Genomic DNA, 21,339 nt, shown 5'->3' on the forward strand with positions numbered 1-21,339 from the left:
CTTCAAATCGTGACTCGTCTGACCACAGAACAGTCTTCCATTTTGCCACACTCCATTTTAAATGATCCCTGGCCCATTTAAAACGCCTGAGCTTGTGGATCTTGCTTAGAAATGGCTTCTTCTTTGCACTGAAAATGGTTTCTGGAAGTATTCCTGAGCCCATTCTGTGATTTCCTTTACAGTAGCATTCCTGTTTGTGGTGCAGTGTCGTTTAAGGGCCCGGAGATCAGGGGCATCCAGTATTGGTTTACGGCCTTGACCCTTACGCATAGAGATTGTTCCAGATTCTCTGAATCTTCGGATGATATTATGCACAGTTGATGATGATAACTGCAAAGTCTTTGCAATTTTTCGCTGGGTAACACCTTTCTGATATTGCTCCACTATCTTTCTGCGCAACATTGTGGAAAAAGGTGATCCTCTACCCATCTTGGCTTCTGAGAGACACTGCCACTCTGAGAAGCTCTTTTTATACCCAATCATGTTGCCAATTGACCTAATTGGTGTTAATTGGTCTTCCAGCTCTTCGTTATGCTCAAATTGACTTTTTCCAGCCTCTTATTGCTACTTGTCCCAACTTTTTTGGGATTTGTTGACACCGTGAAATTTTGAATCAACATATTTTTCCTTTAAAATTATACATTTACTCGGATTAAACTTTTGATCTGTCATCTACGTTCTATTCTGAATAAAATATTGACATTTGCCATCTCCACATCATTGCATTCAGTTTTTATTCACAATTTGTGTAGTGTCCCAACTTTTTTGGAATCCGGTTTGTAACTTCAAAGTAAAGTGAAGACACTTATATCTTTGGAACTTTAATCAAAGGTCAATAAACGTGAATATTCAACATTATCGTGTTATTCATCTGTAAAAAAAAAATCTTAAATGGTATCCAGGTGATCAATTTCCACAATAGAAGCTGGCTGCTTTAATTTTTCTGATAAATACCTGACAATGAGTGCTGGCTGCTGAGCCTGCACTGAAATTTGACTGCATCTGTTCAGCTTTTGGGTAATACAACGAGATGGCCTCCAGCTGATGAATAAAGTTAACTCACACTGTGATTTCCAATGGAGGCAAGTGCATCTCTCTCTCTCTCTCTCTCTCTCTCTCTCTCTCTCTCTCTCTCACTCACTCACTCACTCACTCACTCACTCACTCACTCACTCACTCACTCACACACACACACACACAAAAAAAACTAGATAATCAATGTTTCCCCTTCTGTGGGCCATCGATCAAAGCAGCAATGAATAGTAAGGGAACAAAACACAAAATAAATTAAGCTCCATTTTATTTCTCTGAAAGACAAACAATGCCAAGATGATTTGGTCAATATGTTCAACAACAGTTGTCAGTGAACAAAGGGCTGTATAACAGCGTTGACAGCATCTCACCTTGGAGAGAATTCTTGCACTCTGAATACCTTTTCTTTGAGCACACAACATCAACAACGACAACAACAAGCCTTTTGCAATTAATTGCCAGCAAATCAATAGGAAAGCTCTCACTTAAAGATGTGCACCAGTCTCTCTGTGAATAAGGAAGTTCCACTGATAGTGTTATTATTAATGTCTTTGAATTGGAATTCTTTAAATCCAGCGCACATTAGTGGCTGTTATGGGCCGGATATGTTTATATGTACACTGTAAATCTGGCAGGAGGAGAGGAGAAAGAAATAGTTTGACAAAGGGACACTGTAGAAATGCAATGAATAGATTAAAAAATTGCTATTAGAAAGCAATAAAAGCATGTTGAATGCAGAGTTATATACTAAAAATATTATAACCATTCTGAAATATCCCAGGTTTTGGCCTCCTGGACGGCCTGTAAGGCTTAAAAAAATATGAATACTATGGTCCAAAATGGCAAAAAAATGTATTTACATGGAATTGACTGAACAGTATCTGTTAAATGTACTTGTATGGGATGTAAGCTGCGAGCGTGGCAAAGTGCATCAAATTCAGAGCACTATAATCCTTGCAGAATTACAATCAACTACAAGGATATTGGCATTGCTGTGTGCTACAACTGGATAAGCTCGAGGAGTGAAGTAGATTTTCACACACCCCTGCAGGCACTCAATGCTCATCATGGGCTCCATAAATCCAACAGCAGCCAAGCAACGGAGGGTAGAGATGCACTGGATTTATGGAGCTGGAGCAGCAGAGGCAGCAGGAGAAGCCTGAGCACGATGACATAAACGTGACATACAGGTGGCAATGAGTGTTTATGCGTGTGTGTCACTCTTTTAAGAGTTATGTGGGCGTGTGTGCTGAGGATATGCACTGTGACATGCAGGTTGGTGACGCACTGAGGAGAAAAAAACTTGTCTTCTCTAATGCTGCAGTGGAAAGATTGTGAGACAGGCACTCAGAGAGGAGAGCTAGAGAGAGAGAGAGAGAGAGAGAGAGAGAGAGGCGGCCTGAATCGCCGAAAAACTGTAAATCAGATGCCGGTTGTTGTGTGTGTTCATTCACTATCCTGAGGAGAGAAGAAATACCCAGTGAAAATTACAGTGATGGATTACTGTGAGTGTATGCATATATAGCACATGAGTGAGTTGTTAAACTCATTAGTTAAGACCTCCCACCCACACAAATTCTCATCTGTTCAATGAATTCACAAGTGTGCAGACGTTAATTGAATTATGGGAGATAAATGCATGAGCTCCTTCTAGTTCACTCAACAATCGTCATGTTTCTGCTCAGCTAGAAACCCATGCATCCTGCTTCCCCGGACGCATATTATGTCAAAATAAAGTGCACTGTCTGAATATTTCTCCCCATTGAATAATATAAGTAGGAAAAACAAAGTGCACTCAGAAGCTATTTAGCATGACAGATCTAAACAACTCAGAAGGTCAAATAGATCAGAGTAAAGAAGAGGAGAATGTTTTTCAGAAATGTATTTATAATGGGATAAAAATGTCAACATAGGAAAACACAGCATATAAAACCCTGCTGTTGCTATCAGTAGTCTCCCGGCGAAGGTCGGCCAGTGTTTCAGGGGGACTTGTTTTAATTCTTACTCTGCTGCTCTCCATGCCTTCAAGGTAATTGGCAATCTCATTCCAACTACGCTTGATTTAGCACCCCTGTAAATGTTTTTAGTGTTTAAGAAGTGAGCATTGAGTGCAGCCAGAGTCTTCTTACTCGCATGAGTTTCTTAGTGACATTCAGCAAATGGGTAGAAACTTCTTTTATGAAAATGCTAATGAAATGTGTCTTTTATTTCTTTGCTATTTTCTTGGCAATTTGCCTTTAATAAGTTAGTATATAAAGAAATATAGAAAGTTAGCACAGTCTGAGTGTGTTTTTAAGTGGTATAATGTGTCCATATAAACATAATAGACATGTAGGTCTGCATCTCTCTGTTCCACTAACATAATCAACTTGTTATTTCTGAGATAAAAACAAGACTTCGGATCATTACTGGGGAACCCTGTAGATCATACCGTATTTACACACCGTCTGTGGGACATAAATAGTTAATTACTTCAGGATTAGGTTAATTGATACCATTGGTGCTTCAGCATATGATAAAATACAGTAGTGCCTCCGTGACTCCCGCTCACTTCTTCTCAGTGCCAAATCAAGCAATGCCGTTTCAAACTCTGATGTTATCCTGTGGGAGTTCAGACACACTGCAGACCTGAATTTCAAATGCCATCTGAGGTCCTGAAACACTTTTCAACAACTGATTGAACTGACATTGAAATAGAGGCAAAAAAACAAAAAAAACATCAAATAGAAATTCCACTCATTTCTGATTTCAGTCACCTAAATGTTCAGAACCACCAGTTCGCTGAAAACTCAGCGTAAGTACATTTGTGCTGCAGTTCCCTCCAGGTCTGGCAGCGGTTGATCCAACATAATTTTCATTTGTTCACCAGCCTCTGAAAAAGCAGAGCTATCACGGCCATTAATGCAATAGCAGTTGCTTGAAAAATATAGTTTGGGTGAACTCAAAATAATGACAGAATGATTCAACAACAAGGTGACTGTGTAGTCACTCGCGTGTCTGAGATCCAAACTATATATTTTTATCATGATTCTACGAAAATGTAAACACGTTGAACAAATGCAGGATACTACTTAGGATTCATTACTTTGCATTCAGCTCAAAACGAAAATGCTCCCCCAACATTTAAGTTATTTCTCCATAAAGTATCACAATTTCTACCAGTAGAGAAAAGTTAACTGTATGGAGGCAAAACTGTGGACTCAATTTGAAGGATTTTGGGCCCCTTTTCTTTCATACTGTATGTTATCAGTGTAACAGAATAAAAATGCACTTCAAGTCTTATTTCCAATTTGTATTTGTGAATCATTTAATGTTTATGTTGAGTATTTGTACAATTGATTAATTTTATGCTGATTTATTTTTATTTTACCATTATTTTTTATTGTTTCCTACGCGAATGATCTTGCTGCATGTCACCTCTTCTGTACCGCCGAAGTTTCCATAGAATAAGGGCACAGTGCAAAAGATCATAAGCCAATTAATGTGTTAATATTCTCTACAGGCATAATTTTTTCTTCCTTTAATTAACAGATTGTACTCTTATGCGTCTGTAACTACTGACTACTATCTCAGTTCAATGGACATACTTTTCCATACTTTTGTGTGTAGTTATCGTTACTATGTTTCATTTGTTTGTTTGAAAGGCCTTTTGAGCGGGAAGATTCAGGAAGTTGGCATGATGTATGTTGCCTTCTTAATGTGTCAAAAACAGACTGGATCTGAAGGGGGGTTTTCATTTGTGTGCAGATACTGTCATCTATTTTGATTTTGTGACATGTCAAAAAAATCAACAGGTTGTACACTTCAATTTAACATTCACTGATTTTACAGGTTTAAAAGAGCATATGCAAATCATTTCTTACTATGACAACCTGCAGGTGAAAGATGGTGAAGACAGAAAGTAAACAGGGCTAATAAAAGTACAAGAGAAATACTTCAGCGGTGGCCTTACAGCCTTAGAGCTGTGGTGAGTTGGTGGCCTAGTTCTGAGGGAGGCTGACTGACAGAGCCTGATAGGCAGTTTTAAAATGATGGACACAACAGACATAAGTAAGAAGCAGTGAAGACAGGTGGATTGACCGTTGACACTGACCAACAGTCACACTATCATACAGTAACACCTTCAAACCAAGTCATGTGTCACAGTTTATGCAGAAAGTAACCCAAGAATCCTGCTGCGGGTGGATTGTCCCCATCGATTCACTTCTGGAGGAATGGTCGACATGATGCAAAAAAACAGACAACTATTCTTTCCCTAAATACAAACGAGTCCGGGTTGATATATTCTATGTTGGGTTTTTGCAAAATAAAAGTATTAAAGTGATTATCACATTTCATGAAAACTTTAACTGCCATGTCATTTTAAAATAATTCAAATCAACTGTGGATATATATATATATATATATATATAAAAACAACACTTTTTGCTTTACCAGGAGACTGTGCACATCATTTTCAGTGAAAGATCATAAAAGGACAGGTGACAATAACTGAACTGTGGTGTCAAGATGTAGGACGGATGTAGGAGACACAGAGGAAGAAGGACATGAATGGGACGTGTCTGTAGCCATCGTTTTTTTAAGCAGGTATTCAATACAGGAAATCATTCTTTCAGCTACTCACCCACCACTTTAGTATTCAAAGAACACCTGTCAACACATCTGGACATGCATCGCTGTCTTTCAGAGATACCAACAGTTAAAACATTTTTAATAGAATATCACTACTATAAAAGAAGTCCATGTGTCTTTATGTCTCTGTTTGTTTGTTTTCTAGGTTCAGTTGAGTTTGTTGTCTCCTCAAGGCTGTGGTGCTTACTTCAGCCACAATATACTCTTGGTTTTTGGCACTTTCAAAATGAAAGGATTCAAAGGATGACCTTGCTGTCTGTTCATTTTTGCAGCTCTTCAGAGGCAATATACGTTTATACAGTAAATTGTCAGATAAAAAAAGTAACTTTTTTTTAAAGAATAGAATAACAATATTCAGTACTGATAATTCCAAATAATTTAAAAAGGAAAGAAAAAGAAACAGCACAATGATGAATGACTGAAAATACTGCATAGTACAAATCCTTAGCTGTTTTAGTTCGTCCTGTTTGACACAGTACAGAGGGCCAACAGGGACATACCATAAGGAGACAGACTCATCAGTTTCTCCAATGACCAAGGAAAAAAATCACCCAAGGAGACTCCAAAGTTGACTACTGGCTGTTGCCTCTGGGACAAAACAAAGTTCACAGCACTGTTCTGCCCTTTACGATCAAACTCCGAATGGCTGAATAAAAATACCAAGTGATCTTTGATCCCTGGAAAGTAGAGAAGTGGCTGCTGGGAAAAGTTAGTCCTGTTGGAATCAGTGAGCGTTATTCAGGTTCACTGCTATGTGTGGTCTTGTCCCACTCTATGCTCTCCTCACTGTGCGTGGGAGAAGGGAGGACCCCGGAGGCTCCAGCAGGGCGCATCCTCAGTCCCTGGAAGCGTCGACACTCGGGGCAAATGCGGATGTGGCTGCACCCCCTCGCAACCAGAGCAGCCTCCTGTGCCAGTCTGTTGGAGAGGGGTTCAGGCAATCCGGTGCCCCCGCACAGCTTGCCGTTGCTCAGGCTGACGGCGGCAGCCCGTGCCCGACGTTCCTCCAGGGGCAAGGGCCTTGGGCGCAGAATCGAAGCCGCCCGCCGGCGCCTCACCTGCAGGCTGTCGCGACACAGGACGATACCATGGAGCTCCCGCAGCATCTCCTCACACACTGACTGCTGCAAGCACAAGAACAGGGAGAAAAAGATAGAGGAGAGGGGGATAAGAGAGGGAGAGAAAGGGAGAGAGGCCAGACAACTCACTGACTGACTGACTTGATCAGGACAAACAAAGACACATCGCACATGCATTTCATTTTTACATCTTTACAGTGTACAGTAGGAACTGCAGACAGAGGGTTGGTGTAGCTTTTTCCTATTTTAAATATAAAGTTGTCTCTATCTAAATCTGAAGGTATGGCGACTACTGGCCTGTTGTTATTCTCTTGTACCTATATTTAGTTTTATTTTTGGTCTGTTATATGGATACATGAGCTGTTCTTAACATTTGTATGTAATATAAATGTGATCGTTGGATGTGTATTTAAAGATGGTGTTCCAATATACTGTATATAGCTAAGTCTGAAGAAGAACATTTGCTCGAAACATCACTTGTGGATGTGCCAATAAATTGCACTTAAGTGCGCATGCTTTTTAAAAATGTTCTATTTATCTTTTCATTGCTGTCTTTTATCCATTTAGCACTTCCTTTTAACGGTATATGGATGTGTGTGTGACTACAATGCATTGTTTGTTGTAGCTTTAAAAACCCTCAATGAAAATCACAATACATATAGCACAAATGGAATTTTACACTTACTTCTCAGACACATACAGACATGTAACACACACATTTTCATCTCCTGACGATTGAGTGCTCCACTGGGTATCATCTACAGTATGTAAACTCAATCATTACAATGACGGACATGGTACTGCAGCTCAAGTTCAAGTCAGGGAAGGCTAAATATAAATGCACACATGCTGCAAATAATCACATCAACAACTATGTGCACGCACGCACAAACGCACGCACACACACGCACACGGGTTACAAGTTAGAGTGAAATCAATCTATGCTGCTCAAAAAGAAGAAATCACATGAGTTTTTGACTTTCACATTCTGAATGTTTATTGAATTAAAATCACAGTGCGAAGTCCATTTGAAAAGACAATTATCAAGTATCTTTTAAATGAATCACATCAGAAATAATGATAACACTGCATGCACATCTTTTCTCTGCTACTATTTCGTCTCCAGAATAACGCAGAGCTCCTTCACGAACAGAGGTAATGATTTTCTGGAAATTTAAATTGGCCTTGTTCGGTGAGAAGACCGCTCACGCTGCTCTCATTGCTTTCGTGTCCCAACTCCAGATGAAGCCACAATTAAATCTATAAGATTTTATATATATTTTTGATTCATAATGTATGTAGTTTTTTAGGATTATAATAGTCACACATTTATTGTGCGACTTTTCACAGTAAAAAATACTTACAGTAGCTTTTTTAAAAACTCTATGTTATCTAGACATCTTCTACTTCTCACATTTGGTTGACGGCCACAATTAGTTCATTACTGTTCATCATTCACCCTCTGATGGAATGAATGACTTAATTGGATTTTGAGCGAAGATGTGCACACAATTCCAAGCATCTTTTAAGTAATGTGAGGATTGGATTAAGGCTAAGAGAAAAAAACACACACTTATTTTTGAGTAAACACTCATTGGCAGCACCCTGTAAGCACGTATTAACTACCAATAAGATTGAACTACATACGATATTCTATGAAATATATATATATATATATATGTATGAATCTTCTAGTGCTCTAAATAGAAAATAAGCCATATATGCATGTACTCTGAGTAAGGTATAAGTGAGGTATATTTTTGGTTTTGTGCTGATTATGTCACATAGGCTGGATGGAGGACGGTTGGGTGTCGAGCGGAACCCAGAGGAAGACGAAGTCGCCTGCTACACTTCCTGTCAAAGCTGTACACTGTTGGAAAGCCTAGCAGCTCCGCAGGGGGGAGGGTGCCAAGGAGGGGAGAGGGAGACAAAGCAGATGCAGGTTAGATAGCCCTCTCTCACCTCATTTCCTGGTGCCTGTCTTAACATCCAGACAAACTCCAGCACCGCCATGAAGATAGCCACCAGCAGGCCACACACCAGCACCACAAAGATACCGCCGATGTTCTCCATGCCCAGACCTGGAGACGAAAGGATGTGGTGGGAGAAGTGAGAGATGACGGAGAGAGGGATTTTTTAGAAGAAGAAAAAGGAGGAAAAGAAATTGAAATGTTGTCACTGGCACACGGTCTGAAACGCTGAAGTGGAGTTGAACAAGCAGGTGAGGATTAACCCGAGGACAAACCTTTGGCGCGGTGGTCCTCCTCCTTTGGACACTTGCCACCATCCCACCACTTCCTCTTGAGGATCTCCAAACGATTGTCCTCCTGCATTTTGAGGATGGCCAGGTCAAACTCGTCACGGTACACTGACCCTGCAGGGAAGGGAAGGGCAAAGCTCAAATCTGTACGCCGCAAAAAAAAGACTCCGCTAACGAGGTATTCCAACTTAAAACCGAGCCTTCAGAAGAAAGAAATCTTCCTGCTTCCATTTTAAACACACTCACTTCTTCAAATCAAATGGCATGCCGAGGTGAATCTGAAACTGTGTCAATCCATTAGAAGACTTTGTTTCAACAAAAAAAAATAAGATTTCAAATATAAGATAAAAGGGCTTACTAGGATTTGGCAGTGTTCTACGGGTCACGTCACAGTATGCAGTATGAAACGTCAGCCACTAAAGAGTGGGTTTATCTATCCTCTACAGATCAAAGGAATCGAAATTAATCTTGTTTACTTGAAGGTGTGTGTTTCCCCCCACACCTGGAGACTGACTCAAGCTGAGATCAAAGTGTAAGTAAACTCTATGTTTACACTCAGAGCAGCAAGCGAGATATTCAGCAACAGTTCCACATTCAACAGAAACAATACTTCAAATCCCCCTTTCTCTCGTCCTCCCTACTCACCTCACAGCATGGAAACAGCTGCTCTTATAAAGTCTAGCAGTAAGTCTCTTTCAGTTTCTCAATTTTTGCATCATTTCCCCGCATAGTAGCAGCTAATGGCTTTGCTGAGGCTTTACTTTTAAATTCATCTCTCCAATGTGACGTTTATGGTGTATCCTCCAACTAATGCCCTTGCTCTTCATTCCCCATTCTTAGCTTCAGTATGAATTATACAGTGTATCTATGCAAAACCGTTTGTTTTTCCTCTACTACCTTCATTTCACACTCTACTTCCCCAACAAGTCTTGTGTCTAACTGACATCCGTCTCCAACCTGTGTGAGTTAAGCTCTCATTTTCTCCTCCCTTACCTTTAAAGGACCTGTATTATGCTCATTTTCAGGTTCATACTTGACATGCTTTAATGCTCAAAAAACACTTTTCTCATACTGTCTGTCTAAATATACCTCTGTCTGAAACACTTGATGTTTTAGACTTAAGACCCCCTTTCAAAAAAGCCGTCTGCTCTGATTGGTCAGTGTTTTTTGGTCTTCCGCACCTACACTCTTGGTGTCTCTGCATCATCATTGCACACTGTAACGGCACTGTAGCAACACTTTCTAACTATATATAATATATATAGTTAGAAACTTCTACCTGCTTCAGAGTTTAGTAAATTGTCACTTGCAAGAACGGTCTGCAGGGGCCGATGGGCCGTTTTATTTTCTATTTCATACGTAAAGAGGTCGTGGCTTGATGATTGGACCATACAGTGTGAGCTATAAATCATGAGCTGTGTCTTTACATCACAGATGATTTACTCATACAGTATGAGTTGCAATTGAACAACATTTCCAAAATCATACAGTGTATGCCCCCCTTAATTCTCCAGTACATCACTCCTCACTCACCCAGTGGCATGCCGATGCCATAGCCCTTGGTGTCTAGCAGTCCTCCAATCTGTGTCAGATTGCAGTTCCTCTGGCGGTAGTACTCGTTCATGGTGCTCTCTAGCAAGTAGGCATAGTTGGAGTTGAGGACACGGGCGATGCCCTCCTCCGTGCTCTTCACAAACACACTGGGCTGTTTTGAGTGCATGAAGTTCCACATACGCTGGTAGGTCTGATAGCGAGAGTTCTGCAGAGCGGTGAGACACGATCAGGAGATTTAGAAACATTCAGATGTGAGGGACCGTAAACAAAAATCTGCAGATACTGCAGATACATAATTTATCAATTTTGCAGAGGTGGAGATTGGTTTTCATTTGTTATTCTATTTCATTTTCTTGACTGATTGATTTATTCAAATTCTCCAAAAAGTGTGCAACAGTTGAAAGTAAATATTTTTTTCTCTTCAGCAGATCTTGTACCACTCGAGTAGCTTCAAAGTTTAGAGCAGAATCTTCACTTAACATCTCCACCTGTCCTTTACTTCTTCTTATCCTGTCTTCACTGAGTTATTCAAGGTCCAGTGGACATGGAAGCAAAAAGAAAGACAAGGCTAATGTATCTTTTTCTTTTTCTTCCCTCCACATGATTCTTTACTGTCCTTCTTCCCATAACAGTCTGTTTTTCACACTGTAGTTTTTTTTAATCTCTCACTTGGGTCAATATTTATTTGAAATTTTATTAAACAATTGACAGGTAGGGGAAGACAAACAGCAAAGGACACCTGAACCTGTTTCAGTTACAATATGTGTCTGAAAACTATTTAGCAGTGCAGGTGAGCACTGTCGTTTAAACAGTTAGTAAATGAATAAATGGTAGATAATAAAGGTAAGATAATAAGAATTTGCTAAATGTAATGGATAAGGGTTTGAAATATGGTTGAAGTACTTCACTAAAAGTAGAATGAACAGTCCAAATACGTAGCTTAATTTAACCAGCTAAAGTAACGTTAATGGAGAAAAGGTTGTACTAGTAAGCTAACTTTAAAGTAACAGCTGAAATAGCTATCGAAAGAAGCTAATGGATAACTGGTTAAAACAATATGCTTCACTACAAGTAGTACTGCAGTAGTAATACATTGCTGACCAATTCAACCTAAATGTTGACAGTTCAACTGTATGAAAGAAATTAACAATATCCACTTAATGGATAATAAATGGTGTTTAACATTTGAAACATACATTGGGAATTGATGAAAGGGTACATGAGTTCTACCTTACAGGTCTGTGGAGGTACTTCAGATCAAAAAGGTTGGGAACCACTGCAGTAGATTATGTTACAGACCTTGATCCTGTCTGAGAGCATCCACAGCCACCCCATCACCCTTATCTGATCACAGTAAAATTACACTCTACAAGACATAACAGACCATCATGCAGCAGAACCCACTAAACTGAACTATACAAACCAACCTTATAGTTGGACAAGCAATAGCAAAGACGACCACCAGAAAGCAATCAGACATCAAACAGTTAAATTTCAATTAGACCATTTTCTTTCCACATCACATCATCACAGTAATGAGGGCCTGAATGTGGCTGCACGGGACATTAACAATATATTTAACAATTTGGCAGGTTTATTCAATCTGAAAAAGCCTCGGCATCACAGATTAAAACAGTCAACCAATGAAAAGTGGTTTGTTAAAGACACAATTCAAGACACAACTCAAACACACAGGCAACTAAGAACTAGAAGCAACCTACATAGCTCAAACTTAATGTCATTGAAGAATCAAATCATTTCTTTGAAAAAATGGTTCTCTCTCAGCAAACCACACAAAGAAGAATTGGCTATTCAATAAAGTGAAATATGGAGAAAAAAAAATCTGTACATTCGGTCCAAAATTATCTCTTCAACAAACTACAAATTCTAGCATCAGTCGTTAAAGACAATCAGAACCCTTTGGATTACCCAGAGCAGTCCTGATTGAAATCAAAAGCTGAAATATGATTTAATTAAAACAATGTATACAAATAATAAATGTAGATTTCTTCCTCCAAAGTAAAGAGGGTGAACCGGGGCTGCAGTCTCAACCACACCCTGTTTAACATTTATATTGATGAATTCTCAAAATGACTGAAACAATCAGAAATCCCTGGTCTCATCCTCTCGGACACAGAAATTAAACAAACGCTTACTTTTTGAGGCATTACGACAGCGACTGGATCAATTGCAAAATGTCTGTTAGACCTGGGCCCTGACAGTTAATCTGGAAAAGACTGGAGATATGGTCTTCCAAAATCGACCCAGGTGCCAGAAAAACCCAAATCAGTTCTTAGCGGGATCCACTGACAAAGAACACACACAGCTACACATATTCAGGGCTAAAATACATCTACAGGGAATTTCAATCTGGTCAATAAATTATCTTAGACACAAGGGAATAAGGGTATTCTATGCAATTAAAAGTCTTCAAACATGGATATACCTGTTCAGAATATTCAAAATGGATAATCAAACCTATTTCATTGTATGGCAGTGAAGTGTGGGGTTCTCTTGTGAATCAAGACTTTGAAAAATGGGACAAACACCCAAACAATACAGGAACATCCCCAACAATGGATTTCGAGCTGAGCCAATTTCCCCTTTTGATTAGGAGACAAAAAAAGAGCTATCACATTCTGCAAACACCTAAAAACAATTGGGTCCTGTCATTGCAAAGCTGTCAAGTGCCAAGAGCAGAGCAAAGAGAGAGTCCCCTCAGCCAGCTGGTCCTGAGGCTCACCTCTTCTAAGAGCGCAAGGCCTTAGCACAGCCTCTACACAATCTGGCCCAATCATATTATAGCTAAAGAAAAGAAAATTACATTAACTATTAGACATATACCACAAAAACTCAAAACAAACATCAAAGTTATCTGTCTCGAAACAGACATGGTGGAAAACTATCTGAGCACTATGACTGATGAGAAACTGAGAAAGACATTAACAATGTACAGAAAGAGTGATCACAGCCTGGCCATAGAGACTGGCGCACACAGGCAGACCTGGCTACTGAGAGAAGACGGCCTGTGTCATTTCTGTCCACAGAGAGAGCTTGAGACAAAGCAACATTTCCTGCTACAATGTAGGACAAATGAGGACAGTACAACACAGTCCTTTGGAAAGAGCCATTTAATTGTAGTGAGACCATTTTTTGGTACTTGACCTAACTGTCTAAAATGACTTGTTGGGACCTCAGGGATACTGCCTCACGAAGCTTTACAACTACAAACTGGAGACCTGACTGAATTCAAGATTGAAACTGAATTAAGTTGAATTGGGTAGGATGTGTCTCTCTTATGAAACTGGAAAGTACCCCACCTCCCTGAGGATAAGAATACTGAATGGTTGTGGCAAGGAACAGACAGGAAACAGATAAAACCTTTGGTTGGATGATAAAGACGGGGAAGGACAGGGGGTGATGAGGAGGATAACATCAATGAAGGCTTCCAATCACTGCAGGCTCTTTGGGCAATCTGTGTGTGTCTGCGAATAAACATCATATGCAATGATTTGTGTAATCTCTGACCTGGAAGAAGGTCATTGTGGATCCGCCGTGCATGGTGCCGTACTCTATCGCCGTCTGATCCGCCAGGTCGTCTACTGACTCTATCGGCACCTCCATCCTCTGGACTGTTAGGAAGGCAGCCAGGTTTGCAGTGTAGGATGAGATGATGATTAACGTGAAGGCCCACCTATGGAGGAAAGGCAGGGGACAAGAACATATGTATTCACCTATAAAAGTATGTAAATGGGTAGGCTAGTGTATGAAGACAGATTGTCGGGGAGAAAATGTGGGAGGATTAAAATAACTGCGCACTTGAGAGGAGAAGACACTGCAGGATTTTCAATGGATGACGAGGTGGATGCATGAATGGATGGGTATGTATGGATAAAGGTGACAATGCTCGGTTTGGTTTAAAGAAAGTGAAGTTTTAGCTGCAAAGGCATACATAAAGTAACGATGTCTCACATACACACACACAGATGGCATCACTATCTCATCTCAACTCCTGGAAATCGGGAAAGAAAGCTTCAAGATCGCACCAAAGATGAAACGCATTCCATGATTTAGAGCAATATGCAAAAAAAAAAAAAAAAACAGAAAAGAGTTGAATTGATGAAATGTGGATTCGAAAGCTGAAAACATGCGAGTGCTCTCATGTTTGCATCTCTGACACAAATACTAACCACACTCCGCTGACACAACGTGTGGATAGAGCTCTGGGAGCAATGGTGGATCCTTGCTGCATGAAACCTCCAACAGGGAACCAGAAACTGTTGCCAAGTGAGTACTGATTTATCAGCAGGTTACAGCGACCCTTTAGACAGGGGTGGGGGTTGTACCACTCATAAGGTGTCAATCTAGGGAGAACGAGACAATGAGGTTAGACAACAGAGAGAGTCAGAAGAGGAATACAGCCAACAAGAGTGGGAATGAAAGTTGAATGAAGTATTGTGACAAGAGTAAAATTCAAGAGATAGGGAGCGAGCGAAATGGAGAAAGAAAGGGAGAGACAGACACGGAGCAAAACAACTCGAACATACAAGTGAGCACAAAGTCACCTTGGCTCTCTAGAGAGAACCAAACTCCTTCTCATTCTGCCTCATGTGCTGCCTACTTAAACAGTGGGGATACACTGGTATGTTCAAATGGTGCTGCATGAAGCTAAAGTTATATGACAGTCTCAGTCTTAAAACTAGGCCATAATTACCTTCTGACCTGCCAAAATTAACAAAAAACTTACACAGAAAAAAGTACACATTTTAAGCTTGCAAAGGGAAATTTAAAGAACAACTTTTGTTTGTTTTTAAGTCTTATGGATTCATAATGCAACACTCACATGCCCATATGTACATTGAGAGAGTTATTGGTTGCTGTACTCTTTCTTGTTCATACTTGCTGTGAAAATATTTCTTCTTTATGTTTCTGTTTACTTGTTGGGCTGTGGTGGAGGAAGGGCCACACAAAGAATGAATTTTATTCTACAAAGAACGTAACTTTGGTAGATACTTCATTTGTCAAATTCAAACGGCTGAATATTAGCTTCTCTAGTTGAACTTGTGATTTGTTTTTGCAAAGACAGAGGACTTTAGATTGGAAATGCATAGAAAAAATGTCTTTAGGCAATTACAATTACAGCCACTGACCATTTTGTAAATGTCAATGAATGATATTTTCGGCATGTGACTATTGTTTCAGGACAGACCTGAATAAACAGGAACCTATCCTTTAATGCACATTTAACGCCCAGTATGATTATAGAGGAAATTTTCTTAGCAAACCTCAGCAAACAGTGTCATGATCAATTCACAACACTTAATTAAATTACATTTTACAACCCAAGAACTCTACACCCAGGAAATACATCCACATGTCTGGAGACTCATAACTTAATTCCAGAAGGTTTTACAAAAGACATGAATTAGCATTTCTGATGAAAGTTCCTTCATAGGATACAGGGTAATTTAATAACGTTTCTGTTGTACATGCAATAATTTGCAGCAGCAACTGTGCCAGTTCCCTCCCTGACCAGCAGGTGCCAGTATGACGCTGGAGACCCACCACTGGGAGGAGAACGTCTCTTTCGCCGTGCTGTGAAGATAGACTAGATAGAAGAAAGGCGAGAGAGCAGACACCTGTTTCCTCTTCTATATAACCCTAAAAAAACAAACCTTCTTGTGGTTTTACTCTGTACTCCACACGCTTTTTACTGTCTGTCAGTGTTTTCTCTCTCTCTCTATCATCTGTACAACGTGTCTTTTACTGGTGAGCTCTTTACCTGGCTACCAGAAAGAGGACGCAGCTGACAGCCAAGTAGGCCAGAAGCATGAAGAGCCAGACACCAGGAGAGAAGGGATCCAGGAAGGAGAAGTAGCCTGGTCTACGTCCCTGGAACACACACACACAGGGTAATGGGTTATAATCATTAAAGCTTACATGGACCGTGACCACTATGAACCCATGTTCAATTCACACAGACCAACACAATATTTTCTTTTGCAGAACGAGGAGATGAGAGGTTAAATACTTACTTGAAAAGGTGAAGATGAACTAATTAGCATGTGGAAAACTACTCTAATAGTCTCCAACATCACCCCCACAAAGAGCCAGGATAAATTAAAAAGAAATGTTGCTGAATTTCAGTGTTGATTATTTTGCATCCAGGGCCAATTTGGTCTGTTTTAAATCTGTACTGCCTCCTGTGTAATTTGGAAAAGATGAAAAAGGTGACTGGGGCAGTAAATAAAGGGATTTTGATGTGATAAGCCTAGATTTTCCTGTCCTAAACTGATAACAATATAATTATATGAATCTCATTTGCATGTAAACATTGAGATCAACATTGTATGAAAGCGCAAACTCAGTCTCCCATGAATTGTCAACAGAGTGGCACAGGGCTGTATATTGATACAACATCACAGATAAGAGGTTTTATTTCCCAGATTCTGACACTGAAAAAAATAAATTATGACCGAGTTAACTGACTATTTCCCAACTGTTCCCTGTTAATTGGTATATAATATGCTTTTACATGACATTACATTAAATACAGTATGAGGTATCCATTTGCACTCTCCCCAAGGTTGCATGTAGTAGAGCGAGAAAGGTCAAATAATCAAGTAAAAAACCATTACAGCTACATTACACGGAAACTCATTTCCGCGACCTATAGTTGACTTCCTGTATGACTGAAAACGCAAATTGTCCCAGCTTAGAGAAAAAAAGGGGGAAGAGATTAATAGCTATGGCTTGGACAGAAAGTTTAGCTGTGCCGAAGCAGCTATGTGCTGTTAAGTATCCATTTTAATTGGTAACCAGTGGTAGAGGAGATAAAGTGGCTAAAATAGGGTTGGCAGCTAGCGGACCAATGGAAATATAGCAATATATAACTCCTAATGTTCCACATGCGGGTGTATGCTCATATGTTCTGCATATAACCTGAGTGATATAACAGCAACAAGGGAATATTAGCCATTTATACAAAGATGCACGTCCACCATCTGTTAATTACTGTGAAATGGAGGCGGTTGTCAGGGCCAGAAACACAGTTAAATAGTGGAGGTGATCAAACAACCAACTGTCCAAGTAATTCCTTATCTTCCATTTCCGTCAACAGGCAGCACTGTGGAGCCAACCTAACAAGCCCAAATCGCTTTTATGCAAAAATACTCAATTAGGTACTCCTACGGGACATCACACATGCCAAAACACTGCAGTCATACATTTCCGAGGCCCTCCAAAATTAAATTTGCAGCAAGAGGGTTACATTATGTTGGTGGGCATTTGTTATGATAAACGAACCCCCATTTAGAAAATTCATTAATGCGTCTGTAATCACTTGCATATTAGCCTGACTGAGTAAAATAGGAGTGGTGCTGGAAGCAGGAGAGCAGAGTGAGATTCAGTATAATTTTTTGCATGATTCAAATCATCCTGCCAGTTTTAATCTCTGTCTGCCTATCTATAGAGTGTAATGCATGTGATGATGATTATAGCTGTATCAAAATAGAACAGTGGAGTAATGAAACGCACAATGGCCATCTCAGAGGTGGAGTGCTTTTGTAGAATGAATATCATCGCCAAGCTGCCTCTCATTGGCACTGCTATTATTGGGCAATGTGTGCTGACATGAGACCTCCTGTTTGCTGGTCCAGTTTGGTGCATGCTGATGCAGCGTTTTGTTAAATGCTTGCCCCACATGTCCACATCTTAAGCTTCCACCAAGGTGCTATTATAAAGATGAAGAGAGCTGCAGAGACGTGGGACACTCATGCTAACAGATGGTGGAGAAGGTAAGGTGCAGAAGAGCAGACCATAAATAGAGACAGAGAGTAATGTAGGAAGAGACAAAAATCACAAGGACAACAGAAAAACAGTAGGAGTAGCGTGCTGCTGATGAATCTTGGCTCTTGTGGTGTAATATGTGTGCTTTAATACTTGGAGACAAAGTTAAGTTTCCGGGGGTCAGAGGGAAATTATCCAAAGTGAGGTCGCAAGAGACACACTAATGAGCACACATACATTCAGACAAAATGGGAACTGCACAAAATGTATTAATGATGTGTGTATATGCTATGTGTCAGGATATTTTCACTGGAAATGTTTTCCCCTATTTTACAAACATTTTAGGTCTTGAGTCCTAGAAAGAACATGTTTAAGTAATCTCCCTTTAATGAAGACCTTGTGACATCAAAGAATGTGAGCAGGGTCACGGTGTCTGCCAAAATTTCATTTTTTTAAAGCTTCACCTATCAATACTTTTATATTCCAATGGATCAAACGGCTAAGTATAATGTGAAAAGGTTGTCCTGTAGTGATGAACCAACAAATAATTTACACTTACTCAACTTAGGTCTTGTGATGTTGTGATATTAGATTTTAATATTACAATTATTGTCAGAGGAAATATCACTGTCCTTGAACTGTTTTGTTTCAGCTTAGTAATGTTACATGTATTTTTTACCTGGAGTTTAGCATAAATTGGTTGATTGTTATCTTGAAGATGTTGGAGCATATTCAAAGTGTTTGACGTCTTTGCAGCCACTTGTAGACTACACACTTTGCAAATTGGATATCCATCTTCTACAGCAACTCTCTGGTCATTTGTTAATATCCAAAATGCTCCCATCTGCTGATTTAAGGCGCTTTTTTGGAAGATATAAGGTTGAAATGGCGATCCCTCTGATATATTTACAGCTCTTCTACTCAACTCTTTAGGTGAGAGGCATGACACAGTGCACACGTTACTGGACACGTAAGGTTTGTTTTCACATATTGTTGTTTCTACAGTTCTTACGGTTTGAAAACCGTGATGTTATGCAACCAAGGTGATGGCAAAATTGGTTCATCCTGACATCCCTTCCCAGCCCCAAACAGCAAACACAAAGAGTAAGTGACTGGCTGGTGAACTTAATTGATTATCTAGCTGCTAAATAGGCAGATATTTCCCTCAGGGACCAAAACCCGAGCTAAAAGGGAGGGGATATTGGACATTAGTCAGGTTTATGGAAACACAAAGTACATGAATGCTCATGTTGCTCCTTGTCTGCTGGATGTGTAAATATCGTAAGCTAGCTATAAAGGTGATAATATGTTGATGTTGTGTGGCCAAAAAATCAGTCAATGCAAATATAAAGTAGCTTTCCCACAGCTTCTAAGTTTACGGTACATTATGTGCACTACTTAAACTTTGTTTGAGTGGAGATGGGCCATAGGCCAACAGGCTGACTGACTCCCGTTTCCAGTATTATAAAGAAATTTTGAAATTGCGTCTGTCCTTCATAGATTCTTGCCTCTGATTAATATCTGCAAGTGCAGGCCCACTGATGTTAGCACAGTTATTAATAACTTATGAACGCAAATGTTGAGTGTATTTAGTAATTCATAGGTTATCAGTGATAAATTGACTTCAGAGAGCAATTTACGAAACCACAAGTACTCCCATGTCCATCCAAAGGGCCTAATGTTTAAACAGTCAGCTCATATAGGTGGTCTACTTTCTCTTCATTTTGGATTTCTGTGTGTGCAAGACTGACAGTAGCTGTGTGTTTGTGTGTGTGTGCTCTTGTGTTTCAAAGCTTGTCAGCAGCTGTCTGAGCTGTCAGTCAGCAGCAGCAGCACGGTTGATACACTACGTGTTTGGGTAACCCAGTGGACAGGGAGCACCAGTGCTGAACACAGAGGCAGCAGGTAGCTGACTTCTGGCTGGGGAAAACACAGCAACCATGGCTAATCTGGTAGTTACTGTTTAATGGGAGATGAACACTTGGAAGAGATGGAAGTCTCCAAAAAACATAATGACCAAGCAAACACGAACTTCTAGCATTAATAACTGCCCTGGCTATAATAAAGGCATTTCAAAGTAGAACAAGCACCAAATGTAAGCATGAGTATAAATTATAGCCACAGGTTGCCCTGGCTCCTCACACATAAACATTTGCTGCCCGCCGTGTTTGAATTATTTTTATTAGAGGCAGGGGAATCATTTTATAAAGGTTTATCGTCACGTTAAGATGATAAAAGGGTGCAAGGCAAATCAAAGGACGGAAGAGAATGCAGACATGGTGCAGAGGGCGAAACATCCTTTACAACCTGTTTTTATGAGTACATCTCAACAAATAGAATTGCTGCCTATTATAGTATTTGTTTATCCCTTCTTCCTCTTAACACGCAGATGAAGAGCTCATTCATTTTTACCTTGTGCTGCCCTTGTTCTCTCTCAACTTCCCACTGCCCCTCCTTCACCCCCCACCCCCACCGTACCTGTTTCTCTCTTTCTAGCTGAAGGAGTTGGTGAGGTTATCCAGTCAAGGATTTTACCTAGTCATTCTGCCTCTTGGTATTCATACCACACTTTTGCCCCCTGAGGCTGCCTGCCTGAATACGGACTCACGGAAGGAGACTTCCCATTGTCATTTTAACTCTTGCTCTCATTTCTCGGTCTTCTCTTCACCCCCTTTGCTTCTGTTTCTGCCCATTTTTGCTAATTCTCTTTTATGTTGTCTTTCTTCCCCTCTTGCCCTGTGTCTCCCAACCTATTCCTTTTTCTTTTTGTATGGGCTCTTTGATAGTATATGCCTTTCTATTTGTGTCAGAGACAACGCCATCAGCTGATAATTTTGTTGAGGTAACCACAGGGGCGATCTGGAGAGAGCAGTTGATTTGGCAGAGGGGTCGGGGTCATATTCATAACAACACCCTGCTGTCTCCTGGGCTCACCAGGTTGTCTTGCTTAATGTCTTTGCGTCTTGTACATGCATGTGACTGTGTATTACAGTT

At 40.1% G+C, this 21,339-nt stretch overlaps 1 protein-coding gene across 1 annotated transcript in view; it reads right to left on the minus strand.

Annotated features, from left to right (window-relative positions):
* Nucleotides 1-6,398: 6,398 nt before the first annotated feature.
* Nucleotides 6,399-21,339, minus strand: part of grik4 (glutamate receptor, ionotropic, kainate 4) — a gene marked incomplete at its 3' end in the record, with an annotated part of 235,141 nt that continues 220,200 nt past the window's right edge. Inside the window, exons 14-20 of the mRNA XM_083913261.1 lie at nt 16,340-16,449; nt 14,748-14,921; nt 14,086-14,251; nt 10,537-10,762; nt 8,989-9,117; nt 8,706-8,824; nt 6,399-6,788 (exon numbers count right to left, since the gene is read on the minus strand). Coding sequence (XP_083769387.1) covers nt 6,399-6,788; nt 8,706-8,824; nt 8,989-9,117; nt 10,537-10,762; nt 14,086-14,251; nt 14,748-14,921; nt 16,340-16,449 — 1,314 coding nt within the window. The remainder of the gene's footprint in view (nt 6,789-8,705; nt 8,825-8,988; nt 9,118-10,536; nt 10,763-14,085; nt 14,252-14,747; nt 14,922-16,339; nt 16,450-21,339) is intronic.

This window comes from Echiichthys vipera, assembly GCF_963691815.1.
Source record: "Echiichthys vipera genome assembly, chromosome: 5".
Classification (NCBI taxonomy): Eukaryota; Metazoa; Chordata; class Actinopteri; order Perciformes; family Trachinidae; genus Echiichthys; species Echiichthys vipera.